Source organism: Penaeus monodon, chromosome 38 (genome assembly GCF_015228065.2).
Source record: "Penaeus monodon isolate SGIC_2016 chromosome 38, NSTDA_Pmon_1, whole genome shotgun sequence".
Taxonomy (NCBI): domain Eukaryota; kingdom Metazoa; phylum Arthropoda; class Malacostraca; order Decapoda; family Penaeidae; genus Penaeus; species Penaeus monodon.
In genome coordinates, this window is record NC_051423.1 from 7263467 (window position 1) to 7285966 (window position 22500).

General features: G+C 42.7%; 2 protein-coding genes across 16 annotated transcripts in view; one reads left to right on the forward strand and one right to left on the reverse strand.

Moving 5' to 3' along the window:
* Positions 1-14354, reverse strand: part of LOC119597167 — a 22019-nt gene extending 7665 nt beyond the window's left edge. Inside the window, exons 1-9 of the mRNA XM_037946695.1 lie at positions 14246-14354; positions 8015-9829; positions 7459-7659; positions 6538-7284; positions 6061-6325; positions 1976-4701; positions 1612-1824; positions 1240-1356; positions 951-1086 (exon numbers count right to left, since the gene is read on the reverse strand). Of these exons, the coding sequence (XP_037802623.1) occupies positions 951-1086; positions 1240-1356; positions 1612-1824; positions 1976-4701; positions 6061-6325; positions 6538-7284; positions 7459-7659; positions 8015-9814 (6205 nt within the window). The 5' untranslated portion in view covers positions 9815-9829; positions 14246-14354. The remainder of the gene's footprint in view (positions 1-950; positions 1087-1239; positions 1357-1611; positions 1825-1975; positions 4702-6060; positions 6326-6537; positions 7285-7458; positions 7660-8014; positions 9830-14245) is intronic.
* Positions 14355-14689: 335 nt separating this feature from the next.
* Positions 14690-22500, forward strand: part of LOC119597169 (synaptosomal-associated protein 25-like) — a 99515-nt gene continuing 91704 nt past the window's right edge. For 8 of the 15 annotated variants that reach the window (XM_037946703.1, XM_037946707.1, XM_037946704.1 and 5 more), the window contains exon 1: positions 14705-14828. Coding sequence is in view for 2 of the 15 variants with exons in the window: in XM_037946700.1 (XP_037802628.1) it covers positions 20015-21205 (1191 nt within the window). In the remaining 13 variants the exon portion in view is untranslated. Of the gene's footprint in view, positions 14829-19983; positions 21402-22500 lie in introns of those variants that run through there. The other 7 variants (XM_037946710.1, XM_037946712.1, XM_037946700.1 and 4 more) reach the window with 6 other exon arrangements.

Below are 22500 nucleotides of genomic sequence, written 5' to 3' on the forward strand. Positions count from 1 at the left end.
GTGGAATGACATGTCTGTGAGCAGTGACTAGAAAAGTGCTGGCTCCATGGAGGACACCATTTCCATGCTCTGCATCCTATTCCTGGTGCCATGACTGGTGGCACAGTTTTTTTTTACAGAAAATTATGTAAAAAAAAAAAAAAAAAAAAATGACAAAAGCAACCTAGTGTTATATAGTTTTATTTTCCTTGCACTGAGTTATAAACTACCTTGAGAGATGACTGGAGTTTGTGCAAAGAAAAAGAAAAAAAAAAAAACTATTACCATCTGGATAATGCATCTGGAGTCTTGTCACCACACGTGTTCATATGCGCCCAGCCTACAAGCTCACGTGAGCCTAATGCCCGAATTTTTGGTGTGTAACTGCCGTGATGCAACCGGATCCAATGGGTTAAGCCAAATATTCTTTTACCATTAATGTATATCATGTACCTTGCAGCAGCTTCTACAATAAGGATACTAATAACATAAAAAAAAAAAAAACTATCAGATATGAAAGTAGCCTTTCTCAGTCAGCTTTATAGGAAATACTGTATTAAAAAAAAAAAAATTAACATGTTACAAATAGAGATTTGGTTTACTTGAAGTTATACAAAAAAAAAAAAAAAAAAAAAAATGCAATATGGATATTCAGTAAACTAAATCATAAAATAAAACACCAATCTAAGGTTTGCACTGTCTGACACTATAGAGGAAATGCAACCAGCAAAGGATTACAACAAAACTCAAACACTGAACTCCAATAAGACACCTGAATAACTCTTAATACATTTAGCAAATCAAACCCATCCCTACTGCTAAGACTTTCATCAGACAACAAAACTCAGTAAACTTCTACTCAAGTTTATTTGACTTCCTAGGATTAAAATGGAGCAAAAGTCATCCATGTTCATGTATATATTATGAAAACTACAGGAAAGAATAATCAAGATGAGCAACACCAAACTTACCTGACATTGCATCTCTGACCATAAGAGGAGTCGTTTTAGCAGCAACTAATAATATTCTGCGACCTCCTTCACGCATTGCTTTTAAACTCGTAACAGCCTTCCCACAAAATTGTACCATTTCTGTAATCTTCTTGTCCTGAAATAGGTACAGAGAATTTTTTTACCATCTTCAGATTTCACAATTCATGAGAATTTAAAAATAGTTTTGAAAATAGAGTACATAGGAACAAATACAAATTATAAAAAACAGTACGAGTTCCACCACCACCATAAAGTGAAGAAAACCGACCTTGAAGTTCCATCTTGCACCACATCCTCCTTCAGTGCCAAGGAAGAGCTGTCCCCAACAAAGGTCAAGACATCTGACACCTTCTCCCACCTCACAACGCTGCTCTGCAACTCCAGTCTGCAACATGCACAAGAACAATGTTACAAACAACAGTAAAGTTCTAAAATCCACTTATAATATTGATAAATGGTCCTATCTGAAATTAATAATAATAGTAATAATAATAATGATAATAATAATAATAATAATAATAATAATAATAATAATAATAATTTCACACACACACACAAAAAGGTAAAAATAAAAGTAAAAGGCATACTCCCATTCAAAATTCATGCAAGAGAAATGCTAATATCTGAGATCCTAACATACCTTGCCACTAAACATACAAATAGTCTTGTCAGCAGAACCAGTTATAACTGCAAAGTCAGCATCATCTGCATTGAAGGAAATCTTGCCAACAACACCCACACAGGTCACAAGGTCTGTGTGGTCTACATATGTGGCCATGACCCGACCTGATGCCATATCATAGCATCTTGCGGTTCCATCACTTGATGCTGTTATCACAAAATCACCAATTACCTGTTGGGAAAAAAACATACACACCTATATATATTGAACACAGATTAAAAACTCATTTCCTGCAAAACTTTTTTTTTTTTTTTTTTTTTTTTTTTTTTTTTGAGAAACAAATAAATAGTACTCTCCCCCCAAAAAAAAATCAATAGCTTACCTTGATATCTAGCACCGCACTGCCATGAGGTGGTGGATTCACGTATGCTCGTTCATCTCCGGAGCTATCCATCATCTCATAGCTGCCATTATTCCCTGGGTCTTCTACACCCCTCTTACTGTCATTACTACCTTCATCACAGCCCTTGAGCGAACTCCCACTAACATCTATGGTGCTTGCTTGAGAGGTACTTGAAGTTGGACTAGTTGGCAAGCTTCTTTTGGACATGGTTACTGGGGATTTGCTGCCGCTCTTCTCAGGTATTCTCTTTCGTTTCCTCTTGTTCACCCTGTGTTTCTTGGTTTTCCTCTTACGTTTTCTCTTCTTTTTGTCATCTGAACTGCTGTCTGCCCCATCTGCACCCCCTCCTGACCTGTTGTCATCGTCATCTTCGTCTCCCTCTCTCTCGTCATCTGCCTGCTCCTCTTCCAAAACCTTTTCATTCCTCTTCCTTGGGGGTGTTTTGCCCAAGCTCTCTTCCAACCCTTCACCACACAAACTCGAATTGGCTACAGAAGTGTCCTCTATGACTTCACTGGGTGGGCCACGAGATCTCAGACTATAGCAGTGCTCTCCTGATGTGCTCCTACACTTTAGGCTGTCAGGAGAACAGGAAGGTGAGGTAGAAGACAAGGTGGAGGAACTTGAGCTTTTTCTCGAGGTGCTTGGGAGCTCCTTCTCTGATATCTGGCACAGCTCGCCCGGTTTGGACACTTGAGCATACTCAGCTTCACCATTTATTCTCTTTCCCTCGAATCTATTTGCTCCACTGCTTATTCTACACAGGTTGGCTTTAGAGTCTTCCTCAGCCTTTGGATTGCTTTCTGGTAAACAAACATTCTCCTGATAGGGAGGAGTTTTTCTAGGGTCACTTTGATCCTCCATGGCCTCCTCTGTAATCGCTATTGAGGACTCATTTTCCATCTTATTATCTTGTTGTTCTGAGGAATCAACTATAGCCTCTTCTTTGTCATCTATCAACTGCTTTCTGAACCTGGACACACTGTCCATTTCTTCTTCTTCCCTATCGGCTGGGACCTCACTCTCCACGTCACCTTCAGCAGAACTCGACAGCGAGCTGCTTCTGTTACGACTCTTGGCTTGTCTGCCGTCACCTTCAAAGGCTGTACAGACTTCCAAGCTGTGATTTGCTATTCCTATCGCTTTAGAATCATTGTCAGTTTCTGAGTCTGTGTTTGATATGGATTGCTGCAATTTGTGAATGTTTGCAATGTCCTCATAAAATCCCTCATTAGGATTGACAGAACCAAGGTAGGTGACTTTGTAAGTTTCTGTTCCTTTCCCACCCTTCCCTGGAGACTGACAAGTAGATGTGCATCGTTGTCTTCTTACACTTTGTGAATCATTGCTTGAGTCATTGGAGGATGTATGTGAAAAGCTAAATGATCGTAGCCTTGGACCCTTTTCTTGAGAAGAAGAAACAACCGAGGCATTGTCTGTTGTGGACTGCACACATACATCTTCTTTAGAAACTCCGTATCTTACTGATACATTTTCTACACTATATGTAGTACTTTCTCCCACATCTGGAGGATCACCACCATCCGAGCTTGAATCATTAGGACATGACCGCATCCCTCTAGAGTCAGATGTTGTTGGACCTCTTAACTCTAGTGAATCATTTCCTGAAACTTCCCCTCCTATGCTAACGCTACTTACACCACTTTGTCGCACCAACTGTTGTAATTTTGCTATTCTAAGATGTTGCAATCGTCCAAGTTCTTCTGTCATGCGTTTCTTTTCTCTCATAAGCTCATGGATTTCTTGGTCAACATTTTCCAAGTGCCGTAAGAATTCTGTTTCTTGCTCACTGAACACCATCATTTGTTGTAGTGCTACTCCTGCATTGTGGCTGAACTCAAATTCACTGAGTGAATTTGATATTGCTGTTAGTTGACTGAGGTGGTTTCTAGGACGGCCATTTCTGTGCCACCACCAACCCTTCGCTCTAGTCTTTCCACGCTGCTGCTGCTGAGCCTGCTGCAACTGCTGCTGATCCCAATTCCCTATCAAGTCCTCTGTAGTTGTACTTTTGTCAACTTTATGGATCACCAAAGGTGTCACACTTCTTGCTAAGCTTAAATTTGGAACATACTGTCTTCTATTATTATTATTATTACTGCTACTGGTACTACAACCCTGGTCATACAGTGGAACTTGTCTTTCTTTTTCTGTCTGAACCCCAATGGTGACTCGCGCTCCCACTGCACCACCATTGCTAAGACAGCGCGGGGAAGCCGGAGGAGCAAAAAGCGCAGATAGGCTTTGGTGTGGAGTCCTAACCTGTGAGGCACAAGGGGACGGTGGCTCCATTTTGTACAAGTGGGGTGTTGGTCGCCTCTCACTTGGCTGAGGTGTGACTGTTCCACGATGTGAGGCAGGGCGCATTTCTGCGCTATGGGTACTGCTACGCTCGCACTCATTGCGCATGCAACAGCACATAAATTGCACAGGGGTGTGGCGCTCCAACTTGATGCGCGGACTAAACTGTGGAGGAGGAGGGGGTGGGGGCCGAGGAGGATCAGGAAAATCATCACCCGGAGAAAAGATGAGTGGTCGAGGGTGTGGCGGTGGGTGTAGGGCTTGAGTTGGTGGAGGTATGGGCAAAGGGGAGGGCTGCCCCCTTGCTGTGTCAGGGGGAGCTGGGTTCTTTGGCCGTTCTTCTGAAGAGGGCCGTTTCACATGTTCATACTTCAGGTATGACTCTAAAAAGTAAAAATATAAAACATGACTGTAAGTATCTATTTTCATGCTATTATTTAATACAGCCAATTTCATATAACTGATATGACCAATTGGAAAAAATTTCGAAATTTGGTTGACCTGACCAGTCATAAGAAAACTGAAGATTCTTTTAATCAATTTTGAAGCAAAATCTATTTCAAATATATTATATATATATATATATATATATATATATATATATATATATATATATATATATATATATATATATTTTTTTTTTTTTTTTTTTTTTTTTTTTTTTTATGTTAAACTATTTCTTGGGATTTAAAAACTACTTAACCCATTTCTACCAGGTACATTACTACTCACTGTAGTCCTGATTTGTAAATATTGTTTGCAAACAGACGACTTGGCAAGTGATCAGCCACCAGGAGTCAATTAGAAGGACCTAGATAACTTAACCTGATTTCCCGATTCCATGAAATTTTGAGAAAAATGTTTCTAATGCTATTAACAGTGACATGGTTATTATTATTATTATTATTATTGTTGACATTATGATCATTATAATGTTAATGACTCCACTATTGCCCATAAAAGATAAAAATGAATCTTCCTGAAAATCAAGGAAAAGGGTAAATAGATGAGATAAACAAGAATAGTAATTGCTTCCTTGGTGACTAACCACTTGTGGAGCCATCTATGTGTAAACAATTAATGTATATGCCGTGAGTAAAACCTGGAGACCTTCTAATTTGCAAGTAAATAAATAAGTAAACATAAAAAAGTCTGATGCATACTAGGATAACTTTATACATTTGTGGCCATATCTATATCCACCTATTTCTGCATGTATTTAAAAAGGTCTACTGACCCTTTTTTTTTCATTATCACCGGAACCTTAAAATGTATTTTTTTTTTTTTTTTTATTTAGCCTAAATGTATCTATACACTACAAGCAGATAAGCTATACTGTTTTTATTTCTAGACAAATTGTATGAAGCTTTTTTAAGACCTTAACCCATATCTGCCGGGCCACACCTTATAGCCGTTACAACAAACTGACTCAATGTGCCAGGTATGGCTATAGGCACCACAACATGTGTGCCAAGTGGAGAGTTCCTCTGCAAGTAACAGACTCCCAGGCCAAACGGCAGGATGGCTGCCAGAAGCCTCTAGAATCAGAGATTTCTGACACCATCATTAAAGGGTTAATTAAAAAAAAAAAAAAAAAAAAAAAAAAAAAAAAAAAAAAAAAAATCTGCCAATGATTCACTGTCAATAATCTAATCTATATTAATGAGTTTTAAAAGCTTTTTTAAAAAGTTACCACAGACACAACAAAATAATTTCCAAACCAAAGAAAGATGTAAACATACCATCAAGTTTCTCCTGTTTGATGGACCTCTGATAGAGTGGTGATGAGAGAGGGACGGGCTGTGGTGGTTGCTGGGCAGTGGGCATGTGAGGTACGGGCCTCTGAGGTGGGGTAGCACCCAGTGGTCTTGGCGGGCCAGGCATTAGCGCCACAGGAGATGGGGGTGCTAGGCCATAGGGATAGACACACTCTGAAGTGTGAGGTGTACGTGGGTTGTGCATACAGAGGCCACATTCACCTATTGGAGATGGACGTTCCTCTTTCACCTGGGAACAAAGATTGTTGTATTAGGATTCATGTGCTTCAGATATTTCACTGCACTTCTTTATTCCAAAGACACTGTGACCCTTCTCCAAGAAAAATTCTTGGTAAATGCATAACAAATTCAACTTAAATTATTATCATCAGTCAGTATGAACCCAGAATAATTTAAATTTATAAACTATTTACATAAATTCATCACATGACTAATGATTACCTTCACTCCAGGGGGAGGTGCAAGAAGCAGAGGTGCTGGTCCAGCAACAGGGATTTCCCCTGTTGCAGGGCGCTGAGTATTCACAGGAGGTTGTCCAGGGCCCATGAGCGCCATGGGAGCCTCTGACACCTGGCTCCCCAGTGCTCGGTTGCCACTCAGGGACCCGTCAGACACCTGGCTTGGTAAGGCTCTGCTGGGATCTGCCACTTGGCTGGGTATACCCCTCGCACTCCCTGAGGTCCCACTCAAGGAATCCATCACACAGAGCGGCACTTCTACAGGGATCTGCGGCATCATCTGCAGGGGGTTCTCAGTACTCTTGGGCTCCACTGGAGGGGTGGGCACCTCTTGCTTCTGGATAATTCTCCTATCCTTCTGGGCATCAGGAGTTGCTGGAGAAGCTACCTGAGCCTCTTCCTCATCCTCTTCTTCCTCTTCCTCATCTTCATCGTCATCCTCCTCCTCCTCATCCTCCTCCTCTTCTTCATCTTCATCATCTTCGTCATCCTCCTGTTCCTCCTCTTCCTCTTCATCCTCATGAACTTCCTCGCCCTGGATGTTCTCTTCCATTTCTGAGTCAGTGTCATGGATTGTGATTGTTGAGGTTGGGTCTCTTGGTGGTGGAGAGATAATCTGGCAGTCGAGGTCTGGATCTGAGTCGGTGTTAAGAAGATCACTGATGGACAGTGACACTTCCTCCCAGATGTTGCTGTCACCATTCTGCTCCATGGCTAAAATTTCACGGACCTAATAGGAAGAAGAGAGACAACCATATGTAAACTTTAAAAAGAAATAAGGGGACAGAAAAAAGACATTTTAGTACACTATAAATGATTCACATAAAAGAGGGGGAAAAAAATACCTGATTCATCCATATACATATAAGGTCAAGTGATCAAACTGCAAAATATTTTTCAGTACCTGTTGAACCACTTCAGGTGGGAGGGAACTCATTTGTGTGTTGTCCAGACTATTCAGCAACCTCAGCTCATCATCAGGGAGCGTGTCAAGGGGCCGGAAACGTTGCTGGCTTAAGCGCTGGGAAAGGGCAGCTCTGTGCTCTGACATGAGGTGGCTCATCATGAACTGCGCCTTGCGTGACCTTGGATCATCAACTAACTCCTGGATTCCAGAAAATATTTGGGTGTAAATAGAATTTTTTTTTCTTGAATACTGAAGATGATACTTTGCATGATATAATCTGACAATAAAAACTAATGCTTGCATTAAATCAATGAAAGAAATGGCTGGTATGTATAAGGAAGAGGAGGGAGAAAAAAAGATCATGACTCCAAAGAAAAGGAGAAGAGAATGAAGTAAAAAAAAAAAAAAAAAGAAGAGTGAGGCTCAGGAGGAGGAGGAGAAAGACAAAGAGGAAGAGGGAAAAGTAATAAGATAGAAAAAAAGAAATAGAAGAGGTAAGGAATAGGACCTAGAAAAGACTTTCCAAATAACTGCTTCCTCCACTTTTACAAACCTGCAAGGATTTTTTGTCCATGGTGAGGAGTTGCTTCAGCATAATCTTTCTAAGTTTTGGCATGAGATGGATCTTCATCCAATTCTTGCGAGCACCAGTTGTCCCGTGACCATCCCTACTTGATCCAGCACTTTCCACCACACTCATGGAACATGATCTAACCCTGCCAGGTCCAGGCCTGGTAGTCAAGCACCCACTTGAAGGATTTTTGCGCAGGTCAATCACCCCTGAACTCTCAGACATGTGTCTTCTCCGTGTTACAGAGGAGGAGGGCTGTGAGGGGTCTACTGATGGCCAATGGCCACCTGCTCTTCCCACATCTGTATCAGAATAGGTGCCAGAGTCTTCCTGCTCATCACCATCAACGGCCTTGCACCCCAAGCTTCCTTCCCCCAACAATGTGCCACTCTTGGGGAAAGTGCCTGTGCGCTTACGAGATGTCACTGGGGTTGAGGGTATGCCCAGAATGTTACTGGTCCCACCCTGCCCTCGCCCAACAGATGCCCACTCCTTTGCGCTAAAACGAATGTCTATGTCAAACTCCAAGCAACTGGGGTTTCTGCGGGGCATGGACAAGTCCTGTGCACTATTCTCCTCAGGAGACTTAGTCGCATCTTCACTGTCCTCATTCTCTCCTGCCACTGAACATTCTGCACCATTATTCTTTTTCTTGGCTGCCAAAAATGTCTTCTTAAGCTTATTAGCTGCATCGGCAAGAGCTTTTTTCTTTGCTGCTTCAGCTAAGGTAGCACTTTCACTGATTTTCTTTTTCTTTCCCTTCTTCTCTTTAGTTTTGGCTTTAACTCGTGCCTTGTCACCTCTTGACAACATCATGCTTGCACCAGCTATTCGCAATCCTCTGCTGGCATGACCAACTGCCTGGAAACTTGATCCCTCAAACTTATTTTGATGCTGTTTCTGTTTCTTCTTCTTTCCTCCTTTATTCTCTCTTCCCTTCCCATGAAAAACATCACCACTGCCTCTTACATCCCTGTGCAGCTGATGATGTGCAGGGGGGATTTTCTTATAATCCCTGGAGTCTGGTCTGTAGCGTCTCCTGGAGTCATGGGAGCTGTCTCTGCTTCTAGGTCGATGATGGAACGTGGAGGAGTGGTGCCTTCGACTATCTGCAGGGTCAAACATGGCATCCTGTCTTGGAACACCATAGCTTCCCTCACCTTGTCCATTGTGACTACTCGATCTACTGTTGTGGCGTTTAGAGTAGTTTTTCGTGACACGTGTGCCAAAAGACCATTGCGGCCAGTCAGGATTTGGACGTGTGTTTTCACTGTCATCGGCCCAACTTGGACCCCCGAGGTAGGCATCCATGGACTGCTTTTGCTGTGCCCACCACTTCAGGTCAAAGGCATACTGCCCTCCTCCACTCTGGTAGTATCCTGGGTGGGCATGCCCCCAAGACTGCTGCTGTGGAAAGTGAGGAGGTGCATGGTGACTTCTGTTGGCTTCAGGGTAAATATTGTGGTTGGAGATCAAGGGCCAAGTTCCCTGGAAGTGTGTTTGAGGAGGCCCCATCAAAGACTGCTGCTGGCCGTGAGGACCTGTTGAATTCTGGGGGACGCTACCACTTTGTTGGTTATCATGCTGACGTCTGCTCTCGCTCCTGTAGTCAATGGGAGATGGTGTTGCCCGGTGTCTCATGGCTGACGGTTGTGGTTGGTGGCTTTCATTTTCACTGTTCATGTTCCAATCCATCTGTGCTGAGCAACGGTTATTCCATCTCCTTGACTCGTCCTTGGGCCCGTCTCTCTCGCCTTTGTCATCCCACCGTGTCCTACGCATCACTCTGTCTTTATTCTGCAAAGAAGTAAAAGACTTAAAAACAAAAATTTTAATAAATCATTAAGTTAACGTTAACTTCAATATAGCTTTTTTTTTTTTTTTTCTTTTTTTTTTTCTTTCTTTTTTTTCTTTTTTGCACAATCCCACAAGGATGTTGGCAATCATGAATTTCCATGATTTTCTTGGCAATTTAGAGCGGTGGTTTGCCGTTGCCTTCCGCCCGGTGTTTTTACCAAGTCACCATCTCTATTTACCTGGGTCTGGGACCAGCACTGACTTGGGCTGACTTACCACCCAGTGGCTAGGTAAGCAATCAAGGTGAAGTTCCTTGCCCAAGGGAACAACACACAAGCCGGTGACTCGAACCCTCAAACTCAGATTGCCACTGTGACAGTCTTGAGTCCGATGCTCTAACCACTTGGCCACCGCGCCCTATAGCTTTAATTATAAAAGGCGGAAAAAACGAGAAGCATGGTAGGGAGAGATTTGTAGAGAGAGGGCAAGGAAGGAGGAAGAGAAACTATGAATAGAAGAATGGGGAAGAGAAGAGGGAGGAGGGAGGGAGAAAGGGAGAGAGAGGGAGAGGGATAGAGAGGAGGGAGGGAGAGAGAGGGAGAGGGATAGAGAGAGAGAGAGAGAGAGAGAGCGAGAGAGAGAGAGAGAGAGAGAGAGAGAGAGAGAGGGAGGGAGGGAGGGAGGGAGGGAGGGAGGGAGGGAAAGGGAAAGGGAAAGGGAAAGGGAAAGGGAAAGGGAAAGGGAAAGGGAAAGGGAAAGGGAAAGGGAGAGGGAGAGAGAGAGAGAGAGAGAGAGAGAGAGAGAGAGAGAGAGAGAGAGAGAGAGAGAGAGAGAGAGAGAGAGAGAGAGAGAGAGAGAGAGAGAGAGAGAGAGAGAGAGGAGAGAAGAGAGAGAGAGAGAAGAAAAGAAAGATAGAAAGAAGAAAATAAAGAAATAGAATAGATAAGGAAAGATAGAAAGAAAGAATCAAGTTAGATTATGCACATCTTAGTGCAAGTTCACTAACTAAATGCAAATCAAAATTTTAAAATTGACCAAGAAAATATCAGTGACCTTGTAATTAGTTGCAACAAAAAAATGACCATTAACAATTTCCCTGTCATGTACATGTCATGACTTACTGATTAAAAAATCTCTTCTGTTTTTCCTTCAAATAAGAAATCTCTCCTCTCTTTTTATCTTCTACTTATCTTTCCACATATCTTATCAATTACCATTACTTTGTTATCTACTGCACTCTATTTAGACAGACACACTTTCACTTTTTGCCCATCTTGTAAGATCAAAACATTCGGCAATCTGGTCATGATACTGCTAGCAATGCCTATATAAGTAAGTTCTCATCACTTCCAAGTTTTGCACACCTCTGACATCACACGTCACATGAGACTGACTGAGAGTGGATGGAAGGAGGGGGGGGGAGTTAGAGAATGGGGGAAGGAGATAATAGAAAACATGGCAAACTCAGCAAACACTTAAGTAATTTTCGATGCTGGCTCATTCTGGCCCTTTTGCACATTGGACTGATTTTAAAAGGCAATGACTAACAGTAATTATAAGTATATATAATAATTTTTTCTTGGTTTCATTTTTATATTTCCTCATACTGTAGCTTAGGCATGTTATAATAAAGAAGTAAAACACATAGACACAGAATATGAATAACAATACTGTTTTGTTCTGTTAAGGCATATGTAAAATCTGAATGCTTTCAACAAATTTAATATAAAAAAAAGATTAATTATACAACTAAGGTATCACAACAAGTATCGCATTCCTTCCTCCTTTGGAAATCCGTGATAAAGGACATCCTCAGGGAGATCCCAAATATTGCATCCAACCACTTAGCGCATGCCAATCTGTGATGCGAGCAAAAACAGGAGAGAGAGGGTCAATATGCCATCCAAGACTGTTCACATGATTAATGTCCAATCCCCAGGCTTTGTCCTGCATAACATTGTGCAGAAGACTCTGATGATGAATCTGATGGGACCTTACTTATACAGAACTTGACTGGTAGTACTCTGAGTTTCCTGGAACAGAACACTATTTTCTATTTTTTTTTTCTTGGTTCAGTGTTCTGCAAAATTTACAGTTGGGTATATTTTCTTTACAATAACATTTTCATTTGTACACTTCCATACTAGCATCAGATTAGACAGTTATAATATCAGTAAGAATGATAATAATGATTATTAGTTGGTGTTATCCTACTGTACACAAACAGAACTCCCTGCAATCATAAACTCTACTACTATGAATTAATGCTATTATGTATACCTCAAAAGATGACACACTATCATGCACAAAATCTGGTATGTCAGTGTTTCAAAATTACATAGGTTGTGCAACTGTCACTACACCAATTTAATTTGTTAGATTATAAGCCCATATTCATCAGTGACTGACTGACATACACCAAGTCACCGATGAATGAGCAGTAAAGGTTCATGATAGGAAGTGTGCGTGTGATCTTGACGAGCAAAGGATGGAAGTTCTGATAAGAGAAGTGTAAGCCCTCTGGTGGCCATTAGGCAAACCCAGCAACCTAAAAGGTCTTTTATGTTTTCAATTAATTTTGCAATTAATTGGTGGTTTATGTTTTCAGGTACATCCAGCTTTCATTTTGCTGTTTTATGATCTCAATTAATTTATCATTTATTTTATTGCTTCACATTCTCTCCAACTGTTACTTGTAATGATGCTAAAGATGTTTCTTGCTGGGACAGTGTTTAGGGAATATTATGAACATAATATTTGGTTTAATCTGCCCAAGAAGTACCTAAAATTATTAACATTAATTCTTAAGTTACTCTATATCAAATTTTCACTATCAAATGTTTGAGCTGGTGCATAACTAATTACAGACAATAATAAGGGCTTAGGTGAAATTACTGCTGCTGTAAAAGGAGGCTTGAGTGATGTATAATCAAAACAGGATTTCCTCAAAATTGGTTTATCACCCTCTATAACATTTTCTGAGAGCATCATACACTAGCCCTTTATAAATAAATATCAATATTATCCCTCATTTCTTTAACCCAAAATGTGAATGCCTGTCAGCTTATAACTTTTTCACTATAGGGTAGCAAGCCAAATTTCCTAAAATAAAAATTATTTCATTATTTTTACAACCAATTTCTCATCCCAAATTGCATACTTAAACAGGAAAAGATACAGAGAAACCCTGTACCATAGGACAAAAGAAAATGATAATGATATTTTCAAGTTCCATAAAGCAGGTATTGATCTGTAGGCTCTACAGAAAGTCATTTTCCAATCTGAACTGAACTAGACTGGAGAGATATGGCGGTCTTGTGTAGATGTATAAGATTATGAGATGGCACATACCAAAATAATTAACGACAATGTGTGGAGAAACAGCAAAATACAATTAAAAAGAGAGAAAGAAATCTTTACAGCACAGCAATTTAGAATTAACAGTCAGCCTGAGTATGAACTATATCTCAGTCACAATCCTGTTAATGTTCTTTAGTAAATATGCTTCTTCAATTCAGTCAATTAAAGAATGGCAATAAATCACACAATGACTATTCTTTTTCCTTTGAAGAGCTAGCAATGACTGAAGAAATTAAGGCATAGCTATGGTTTCAGTGAAATCTGGTTTTCATAATCTGGACTTCATAAATTCCATAGTGTAGCTAAAATCAATTCACAAGCACCACAATAACATTCCAAGACATATTTACATACTGACTGTGACCTTAGCAAAAATGGTATATACTGACAATAATATAATTATTCTAATGACCAACAATTTATACAACCCAATGTTCTTCTAATTAATGAATACCTCTTCCTGAAATACAAACAATCATGGCTTCAATGTGACCAAGATAAACTCCTAGCATATTTAAAACGCAAGGGAACTGGGGAGACGATGAGAACAAGAACCCAAAAGTGAAGGGATTTCATTCTAACAATTATCTAGTGTTGTCTTGCCTCGTAATTCGCTAAACACAGCCACTGAATTGCCGATACATTGTAAAAGTGAAATATATCAACGAATATCAATCAGCATTGAGATAACAAATAGTGCTAAGGTGAAAGGTTTCGCGAAAAAATTGCAAAAATTCTCTTTATCTGAACTCCACTGTTTTTGTCTCTCCTTTTGGAAACTTTCTTTACCTTTTGTTTTCCCTAACTTATGAGCACTTATAGCAATGTACTGTGAGGCATTTCCCCTCCTTATATCATCCCTTTGATCTATTTCGTCTTAACGAAAAAGGGAATGAAGGACATTAAAAAAAAAGGATAAAAAGGCCTCGAGAATTAAATCCCCCAATTTTTGCCCCACGAACTTTAACGTCCCGAATCTCTTTATCCCACTCAAAGAAGGTCTCCCATAGGGAAAGAAACTCTTCTTCATGAACAGAAGCATCTCTCTGTACCCACCTTGCACTATGATAAGTTTCCTGTTGGCTAGAAAATAAGGTCAAGGCCATAGAATCAACACCTCGCTCGCCTTGCACAAAAGGGACGCCATATTTGTTTTGGTCCTGAGACGCCCGCTGGACTCTCCTCTTTTATTTCTCTTCGAAATGGCCTTTCTTCGTTTTTGCTATTACGAAAATTATTGGAATATATATTTATCTGGTATTGTATGTGTCATTTTGTAATTTGCTCGAATATTTATTGAAAATCTTTATTTTCCATTAGCTCGTCAGGGTTACTTGTTCTGATCAACTTCTAAAAGTCTTCTAAAAACTAGACCTCTTCATTCTATGAAAAATATGTTTAATGTATCTAACACTAATACAAAAAATCATTAAAGATAATTATCAACAAATGCAGCTGAGCAGTAAAAGTATCACAAATAGCATTCCTTGTCGCGAAAGAATGTGTTATTGGAACGGCCTTTCCGTGTGAGCTCAGAAGTGCGTCGTCTGCCAGGAGGGGAAGGCGTGCGATCGATAAGGAGTCCCTTTGTGTGCAAAAACTCTCCAAAAACTCTCCTCTCGTTCCTGCACGCCCAACAGTGAGTATTTCACGTTGCCTTTCTACTGCGGGGGATGAAGTAGGTGAGGAGTAAATGTCTTCTTTGGGCTGTTATTGCCGTATTTGCGTTGACACAGGGCGAGATCCTGAGGGCGGCTCCGAGCGATTCATTCATTGATCTTATTTACTCATCTCACAAAAGGTGGGCGTGACCTACACATCACACATTATGTCTTTGGAGTTATTATGATTACTGTGCCATGTGAGTCAAGTCTAATGATGTGTGTGTATGTGCTGTGTGGCTGTGTATGTGGGTTAGATAAGTGATTTAGTATTGGGTGCAGACTCTAGGGGGGAAGGTAGGCCTATAGGAGAGGGCAGTATTGAGGCTGGATTTTGTCCTTTTTTTTGCCTTTTTTTGCTGTTTGGTGATTTAACATGGTGATTGATAGTGTGTGATTTCTGTTTTTCGTTTGTGTTGAGGGTGGGAAGTGTAAGTGATGGTGTACACTAAACTAAAGCTATTCAGTTTCCATAGCAAAATGAAATATGTTAGTGAATGTGAAAAGCTCTTGTTATTTGTATTATATGTATTTCTGTTTTTAAGAAGCACATTCTTTGAATCTGTGTTCATTTTATTGCTGTATATTATAAAGCAAAATAACTGGATGTAATGTTATAACACAAAGCTGCGTTCTGTCACATTGGGTATATCGAGGACATTAAAAAATAGTTATGGTTCATTTTGTGGTATTTTAATGGACAATTAAGAGTACGTGAATTATATACCCAGTGTTTTTTGTATAGGGAAATCACTAGAATAGCCAATAATTTATATATATTTTTTTATCATGCTTCCTTTTACCCAGAACATTTTCAGGTTTATGGTTCTGTATTCACAAGAGGCAGAATTAATTAAAGGATCCCAATTCAATTTTGATTCAAGGAAAATAAAGTACTGATTTTATAAAGGTTGCTGATATTTCTGTTCTACTGTGGTCATGTGTGGAAACTTGTTCATATCATGCAGAGAGGAAGAGAAACTTGTTTTTCCATTTACTTATGTTACTGGAGAAATTTGCACTAAAATTGCAATACATATTACAATCTCAAAGTTTGACCATTTGAATTATTTCAGTTGATCAAAGCAGAGGTTTTGTTGAACACGCATGACACGCAGAACAACAACATTTATTGGAAAGCGATTATCAGATCAATATTATTTATGAACTGAGCACGAGCTAATATTAGCAATCTTCTATAAAATGTATGCAGGTGACTAGTTCTTCTAAAAGCATTTGACATGCACAAGCACCTGACATTTTGTATTTGTAAGGAACTATTTTTTCTTGTCATGTTTTTTTTTTTCTTGTAAAAAATAGTGAACTATTTTTATACAGGCTGGAATGTGATCTTGCACAAGTTCATGGTTTAGCTGTAAATGAGAGCTTTGTGTTCTGCAATAATTGAACGAGAGTGTTCTAGAATAACCTGTAATGTTCTACAACAGCCTGATGACCTTTTAAGGATGAGTTCTTGAATACTAATGAGATTTGTCTTTAACAGAGTTAGCATGTTCTAGAACAAAATATTAGATGTTCTAGAGCAAATTGTTGGCTAGTTTTACAACATGAGCAGACTCTTGACACATTCTAGAAAATAAACTGGTTGTTGACATGTTCTAGAACTTAACTGCCTGGTGACTTGTACTAGATTTGAAGTGACAGGCTCTGTCATGTTCTAGAACTTGTATTCATCAGTCTGTTGTGTTCTAGAACTAGAACTAAAACATGTCAACAACTGACTATTCAGAACATGAACTCAACATGTTGACATGTTCTAGAACCCAAGCAGGCTGCTGACTTGTTCTAGAACTTGAATGGAACAGGCTTTTTACATGTTCTAGAACCTGGACTGGACATGCTGTTGATGTGTTCTAGAACCTAAACAGGTTGTTCTAGAACATAACAGGCTGATGTCAAGTTCTAGTACTTGAGCTAAACAGCCTGTTGATATGTTCTAGAACAAACTCATCACATTTTCTTGTGTAATGTGGAAAGGGACTTGCCACTGTTGTTAACTTGCTCCCAAGCCACTTGCAGCAGTGTGACTTAATAAACATTGCTTTACATAGTTATGACACAAAGTTCGTATGTAACCCTACAGTTTTCAGTTATTATAGAAATAAATATTAGGGTTAATGTTAAGAAACAGGCATGCCCACAATCTTTTAAAAAGGCAGGCTGTGAAGTGTAGCCTCACTGTGTTCAGTATGCAACGCAAGCATCCCGCACGTTATGTATAATATGTATCGTCCTATCTATCTGTATTGATAGAAATTTGCCACATCTATGTCAGGAGAGAGGATCGTTGTCATATACAATTAGGTGATGGTGATTGATTGCGCAATCTGTACCCGCATCAAAAATAAACAGGATAAATAAACAACTGAGGGAATTTATTAGGATACTCATCTTTTTCGGTTTTATGGCCTGGTGTTCGGGATGAGTCTGCAAACAGATTTCGGGGGTGGGTGGGAGGGAGGGGGGGCGAGGCGTCACACGCGTTGGGGGAGGGGGTATTGGATTCAGCGAGTGGGGGGAGGGGGGAGAGATGCGAGTTTGCGCATGTGCGGCGCTGGGAGGGGGCGTGTCCCTCTTTCATTTAGTCTCAGCATGAATGTGGATTTGGGCGAGTCGCTGTGTTTTTATTTTCTTGACGGGCTAGGGAGCGGGAAGCACGTAAGGCGCATAAGCATGGAAGAGACGGTGCAAGTGCAGTCGGAAAACAAATTCGTAATGATAACCAAGGCGGCTTGTGGGCCATTTTTCGCGGGGATAGAAGGGTAGGAGGCCATGGAGGGAGGGAGAGGGAGGGAGGGGGGAACGGCCGTGTTGATAGGTTCGCTTGAAATCGCACCGACTTTGTGGAACATGACGACAAGGTCTGGTGTTATTCGGGACGATTCGGTTTGATCTTTTAAATGTTGATTTCAATTTCTTTTTTTAGCGTGAGAAACTCGAGGCTAGGAAGGAAGCGGGAGATTGCTTCTCTTCCGTCTTTCCTCTACCATTTCTCTCTCTTTACCTTCTCCCCGTTCCTCTCCCCTCACGGTTTCCCTCCCTTCTCCACATTACTAGTTTCGTTACATTCTCGATGCGTCTCTCCACGTCCACTGGTCCTGCCATGCGATTCGTTGATTCTGCAGGCGGATGAAATCTGATTGTTTCGAGAGTGGTAGCGCGTTTAAAGCCTTCTGGAAGCTTCTTCCAGCCGCGTGCTATATTTGTGCAAACCCATAATTCTCTCTCTCTCTCTCTCTCTCTCTCTCTCTCTCTCTCTCTCTCTCTCTCTCTCTCTCTCTCTCTCTCTCTCTCTCTCTCTCTCTCGCTCGCTCGCTCGCTCGCTTTGTTCGTACGTTCTTTTGATCTGCTGTAAAGAGGACGGACGGACACACTAGAAATGGAGGCCTCTTCTATTTCGCATGATGGCCTCGTACCTCTGCATTTCATGCAGTCCGGCATGCACATATAGGTCATGATTCGCTACACAGTGGGATTCCAAGTCTTTTTAGAAGGTTATTGTGTCATGCATGCTTGATGTCGACCGCCTTCGGAAGGTCATGACGTCATGCACATACAGCATGTGCATGGCAAGCTATCCTGTGAAGGTCAAAATGTCATCTACGGATGCCAGGAATCCTTATCATGAAATGTCCTTTGCCTTACTTAAGTGACGTCATAGCTTATCAGAAACTTGCTAATCGTGCGAATAGGGATACAGCATGGCACACGATACTCCACATAAGCAGGCAGTCATAGGATATGCATGCGTGACATCATGTATCAGCTGTTGAGGTATGTCTGCCTGGCGTCATTTTTGGAAAGTCGTGATGATATGCATGGTATTCCTAAATATCGCAACCCAAGCATAAAGTCGTGTGTGTTATTTCGAAAATAAACACGTGCAGACAGACATACGTATATAAAAACGGATGTGTACATGGGCATATTTATGCATAGCCAGCAACACGTGTATACACGTATGTAAACACGCTTATATACTCGCATACGTATACGCACAAGACAGAAACGCGCACACACATGCACGTACATACATGCACGCGCACACATGCACGTACATACATGCACGTACACACATACACGTACATACATACACGTACATACACACACACACACACACACACACACACACACACACACACACACACACATACACATACACACACACACACACACATTTACACACCACACACATTTACACACACACACACATTTACACACACACACACATTTACACACACACACACATTTACACACACACACACACACACACACACACACACACACACACACACACACACACATTTACACACATACATATACACACACACATACATATACACACATTCACACACACGAACATCCAAGCACCCAGCGAAACACGCTCCCTCGCCCCTTCCCCTCGCCTCGGCCATCCCCCTCCGGCGGGAGACCTCCTGGTGGCGCAGCTGGAGGCCAACCCGCTCCTCGCCGCCGGGTGGAATTCGATCCGACGCCACAGAATTACGAAAAACTGACACGCATACCTGACACAGCTGCCACTTGCTTGTGTCAGACGATCAGCTGAGCAGATGACGTGTCCCTTGAAGAGCGTAATTCGACCGGCCAGTTCTTGAAGGGTGTGTCTGTATGTTGGTTTGTTTATGTATTTTTGTTTGTTTGTTTGTTCGTGCAGTGGAGTGTTTCTGGTTGCGAATTATCCTGGCGAGAAGGGTATTACGTAATGCAGGGTGTTAGGGAAGGGAGTAGGGGGTGGGGGTGGGAAAGGGAATGTCCCCTTCATTCCCTCTTTCATTGTGAGGCTTTCTGTGTCCGTGACGTGCGACTCCCAACAGCTGTTATCTGTGTACCCTTATCGCTTCTAACACTCGATAAGATTTATGAAGAAGGGCTGCAGATTGTAAGCCGATGAATTATTTTGTAGATTCGGTAGTCGGTCGCGATCTGTTGATGATTATCTGTGTTAATCCCGAGAGATTGAAACGGAGCTGCTGCCAGCACGCGGAAGAGGGCTGGTGAGGTACTGAAATAAGTGGTGTTAACAGTGTGGACAGTGGTGGTGCTATTAATCCAGTGAGTGTTACGAGTGTTAAGTAGAGCATCATGTTTCAGCAGGAAGAAGCAAGGAGAGGCAGGAACAAGGATGTTGCCCCGGAGAAGACTAGTGGCGGCGGCGCGGGCTGTGGCGCAGCAGGAGTGCCGCGCCCTTGGCCTCCCCTTGGCCTTTGTATCCCCCCGATGCCAGTCCCATGTCCAGGGCTCTCCCCCCACGAGGAGGTTTTCACACACAGGTCCTAGGGGCTCCGAGCACGCCACGGAAGGCGGGTCCCAGCCGCCCACGCCGAAGAAGACCATCTTCTCGGGGATCCAGCCCACGGGCGTGCTTCACCTGGGCAACTACTTCGGGGCGGTGCGGCGGTGGGTGGAGCTGCAGGAACAGGGCCACAACGTTATCTTCTCCGTGGTCGACCTGCACTCCATCACCCTCCCGCAGGACCCCGCCAGTCTGCACTCGCAGATCCTCAACATGGCGGCCTCCCTGATCGCGTGCGGCATCGACCCCGCCCGCGCCGTGCTCTTCCAGCAGTCGCGGGTGTCTGAGCACGCCCAGCTCAACTGGGTGCTGGGCTGCCTCACCACCATCGCCAGGCTGGGCCACTTGCCGCAGTACAAGGAGAAGTCGGCGGCTCTCAAGGAGGTCCCCCTTGGCCTGTACGTGTACCCCGTGCTGCAGGCCGCCGATATTCTGCTGTACCGCGCCACCCACGTCCCGGTGGGCGAGGACCAGCTGCAGCACATCCAGCTGGCCGCCCACCTGGCCAGGGTATTCAACAACAAGTACGGGCGCACCTTCCGGCCGCCGCACTCCATGGTGTGCGATGACGCGACGGGGCGCCTCCGCAGCCTCCGGCAGCCCACCAAGAAGATGTCGAAGAGCGAGGCCGACCCCAAGAGCAGGATCGAGCTCACCGACACGCCCGACCAGATCCTCGAGAAGCTGAAGAAGGCGGTGACGGACTGTACGTCGGCGGTGTACTACGACCCCGAGACGCGCCCGGGCGTGTCCAACCTCATGACGATCCACAGCGCCATCGCGGGCCTCTCCTACGACGAGATCCGCGCCCAGTGCGAGGGCAAGGACACGGGCCAGTACAAGCTGCTGGTGGCGGACGTGGTGATCGAGCACCTGAGGCCCATCCGCCAGGAGTTGACGCGGCTCCTGGAGGATAAGGCGCACCTCGTCGGCCTCCTCGACCTCGGCGCCGCCAGGGCCAAGGCCATCGCCGCCTCCACGTGGACGGAGGTTAGGCGGAAGGTCGGCCTCTCCGAGTGACGTCAGAAACGCCAGAAGTAAAAAAAAGTAAAAAAAAAAAAAAGTGTAGAAAAGAAAGGTACTGCGTGTATGCAACTTCAGAGTTGCTGTACAGTTAATTTAATGTATATATATTTTCTTATGTCTTGTTGCATTTTACTTCAGAGCTTGATATTCGCTAGATTATCAAACTGCATTAATAAAGTTGTTAACAGACTGGAACTTCTTCTCAACCAGCCTCGTATATTTTGTGAAGAGAGAAAAGCAAAGTTTCCGAAACTCTCATTAGGAAAGGAATGCCAAATAAAGTCTTACGGCATCGTTAAGTGCAACACAAAAAAAAAGACCGGATTCATTAAGACACTAATTAAAGAAAATAATAAGTTGTCCATCTTCCTTTTGATTGTATTAGAGAGAGGGAGAGGGAGAGGGAGAGGGAAGGGAGGTCAGTGAGATGACAGGGGGGAGACTCGCAGGGTGGGTAGAGAAGAAAGACGGAATGAGAAAGAGAGAGAGAGAGAGAGAAAGAGAGAGAGAAAGAGAGAGAAAGAGAGAGAGAGAGAGAGAGAGAGAGAGAGAATATATTTCCAAGTTGGTTGCGTGGGCAGGCTTCTTCCGCTGAAGTGGTGTATGTGTGCATGTGCCCTCATGCTGTACACGAGTTAAAGGTGCAGGTCGAGGGACACGGGCGTGGAGTGACGTAGGGCGGCCGGAGCATTGGGATGGGGGGGGGAGGTGGGGGGGAGGCAGGAGGAAGGAACCATGAAAATAAGAAACTTCGGGGAGGGATAAAGGTGGGATGGAATGAAAGGAAGAGAGAGTTAGGGGTGAAAAGTAGAGACTGAAGGAAAGCAAGAGAGAGAGAGAGAGAGAGAGAGAGAGAGCAAAGGATAGACAAAGAAAAGAAGCAGGGGAAGGGAGATAAAAGGAGAAAGATGGATGTGACGAGCAATTATCTTTCATGGGGGATGAACTGCAGAGATTCCCAAGTACACTTCGCGAATGGCAAAGGCGACACGTCCGAGGTTTTCCGCATAAAACATTAGACTCAAACTGTACATCAACTAAGACCGAAGGATGTAAACAATTAGTTTTATAGTCTAATGCATATGCAAGATGTCTCGCTTAGGCTGGAGTTCACCCAGTACATCCCGGGAGATATTAGATCCAGTTTGCATTCCAGCGACATCGACTAGCCATTCTTTTTTTTTTTCTTTCTTTCTTTCTTTTTTTTTCTTTATAGTTGTGGAGTTCAGGGCAAGGGGGGCGGGAGGGAGAGGAGAGGCACACCGCCGGAATATCGACTGAATTTCGAC